The sequence below is a fragment of the Microtus ochrogaster genome, chromosome 17 (assembly GCF_000317375.1).
Source record: "Microtus ochrogaster isolate Prairie Vole_2 chromosome 17, MicOch1.0, whole genome shotgun sequence".
Taxonomy (NCBI): domain Eukaryota; kingdom Metazoa; phylum Chordata; class Mammalia; order Rodentia; family Cricetidae; genus Microtus; species Microtus ochrogaster.
The window spans coordinates 7760058-7761597 of record NC_022019.1 but is presented as its reverse complement, the minus strand read 5'-3'; the positions used below and the strand labels follow the sequence as shown (position 1 = coordinate 7761597).

Sequence of the window (1540 nt, the reverse complement as noted above, 5' to 3'; positions counted from 1 at the left end):
AAAAAAAAAGGACCTATAAATTTCAAAAATAGTAATCTACAATTGCAGTTGTCATAACTTACAAAAGAAAAAATGAAAGAAATCAAGTTGAGTCAGCAAATGTAAGACACACAGTTTACTGAGTAACCGAATGAAGTTTATCCTTACTTTTGCTCCCTGTGTAGAATACTGTTTATAATCCTGACTCGTCCTGCTCAAAACACCCTCATCAAACTATGTGAGACTTATGTTACCGAGTACCACAGAGTCAGCTTTCCAATACTCGAAACGCACACGGAGCTCGGTCCTGGACCAAGTTTGGCCCCAACGACCTTGGTCCTAAAGACTCGCCTCCCTCCTTCCTGCCGCTCCGCTCCGTCCACGTGCCGGCTGCGGTTACCCAGAGCTGCCTGCAAGTCAGGCAAAGAGCTAGGGGACCCGATGCATGAGGGAACAAGGGTTGCGAAGAGCACCCAGGCTGTGCCATCCCTCCCCTAACAGGATCAACTACTCAGCGTCATGCACACAGTCCCAAGCCTGTACCCTGACCCAAGTCCTGCGGGGCTCACCCCAAGCTCCCTCCCGTGCCTTGCTCCGCTACCCAGTCTGCCCAGCGCGGTATATGTAGGGCGAAGCAGGAGGCACAGGAAACTCTCCGTGCTACACCATTACACCCCTATGCCAGGCAGAGGATAGGGCAGCCAGGGAAGAGGACAAGTTCTAGAAAGTAAGGGACCGAGACAGGAGGAAAGTAGGATGGAGAATCCTGCGCCACGCCACCACCACTTCGGGGTTCATCCCAAGGCCCTTCCCGGCCGCCAGGCCAGCGGACAGCAGGCCTGTCGCGGTCGAGCCAGCCAGAGTCCCACGGATCCTGCGGTTCTCGGGGCCCGGCGTTCTCACCATCAGAACTTTGGCCGCGTTCTCCAGCTGAGCGATCACTTCTGGGGGCCCCAGCGCAGCCGCCATCATGGTCTCTCTTCAATGACGCGCCATGCGCTGCATTATGGGAGCAGGCGCCGCGGCCGGCCAATCGCCGCCGCGACCCCGGCGCCTCTCGCGCCTCCGGGGCCGTCGCAGCCGCCGTCGGCGTCGCGCCCTCAGCGGTCTGACGGGACCGCCGAGTCCTGAGCAGCTGGCAGGAGGGGCGTGAGCCGGGTCGCGGCGCTGGGGCGGCACCGGACGAGGCCGGGCGGTTGACTCTGTCAGCCGCGGCCGGGCATCCCGCGCTGCTCTGGGCTCTGCGCATGCGTGGTTCCCGGCGTGCGGGGCCCCGCGGTCTCGAACTCTCGCCTCGCAGCCCATTTAGGTGTGGGGCAACGTACGGGTGGGTGTCCAGCCGGTGCGGCACCCATCTTGTCTCCGGGGTGGAGCAGCATCTCTTAGCCTTGGAAGCGCTCTACCGCTGCTTTCCTAAAGGTGCACCTACACCCAAAACTCAAGCGTTTCCTGCTCCTGCTGTGAGGAAGGGGCATCCGACGATAAAATGCTTGGTTCTTTTCCTTCTGTCTTTCTTTCTTCCTTTCTTCTTTCTTCCTTTTTTTCCTCCGAGACAGGGTTT

At 58.8% G+C, this 1540-nt stretch overlaps 1 protein-coding gene across 2 annotated transcripts in view; it reads right to left on the bottom strand.

Annotated features, from left to right (window-relative positions):
• Nucleotides 1-1115, bottom strand: part of Xpo4 (exportin 4) — an 85118-nt gene extending 84003 nt beyond the window's left edge. Inside the window, exon 1 of one of the 2 annotated variants that reach the window (XM_005355428.3) lies at nt 883-1115. In XM_005355428.3, coding sequence (XP_005355485.1) covers nt 883-951 — 69 coding nt within the window. In that variant the 5' untranslated portion in view covers nt 952-1115. The remainder of the gene's footprint in view (nt 1-882) is intronic. The other variant, XM_026783231.1, reaches the window with a different exon arrangement.
• Nucleotides 1116-1540: the final 425 nt, after the last annotated feature.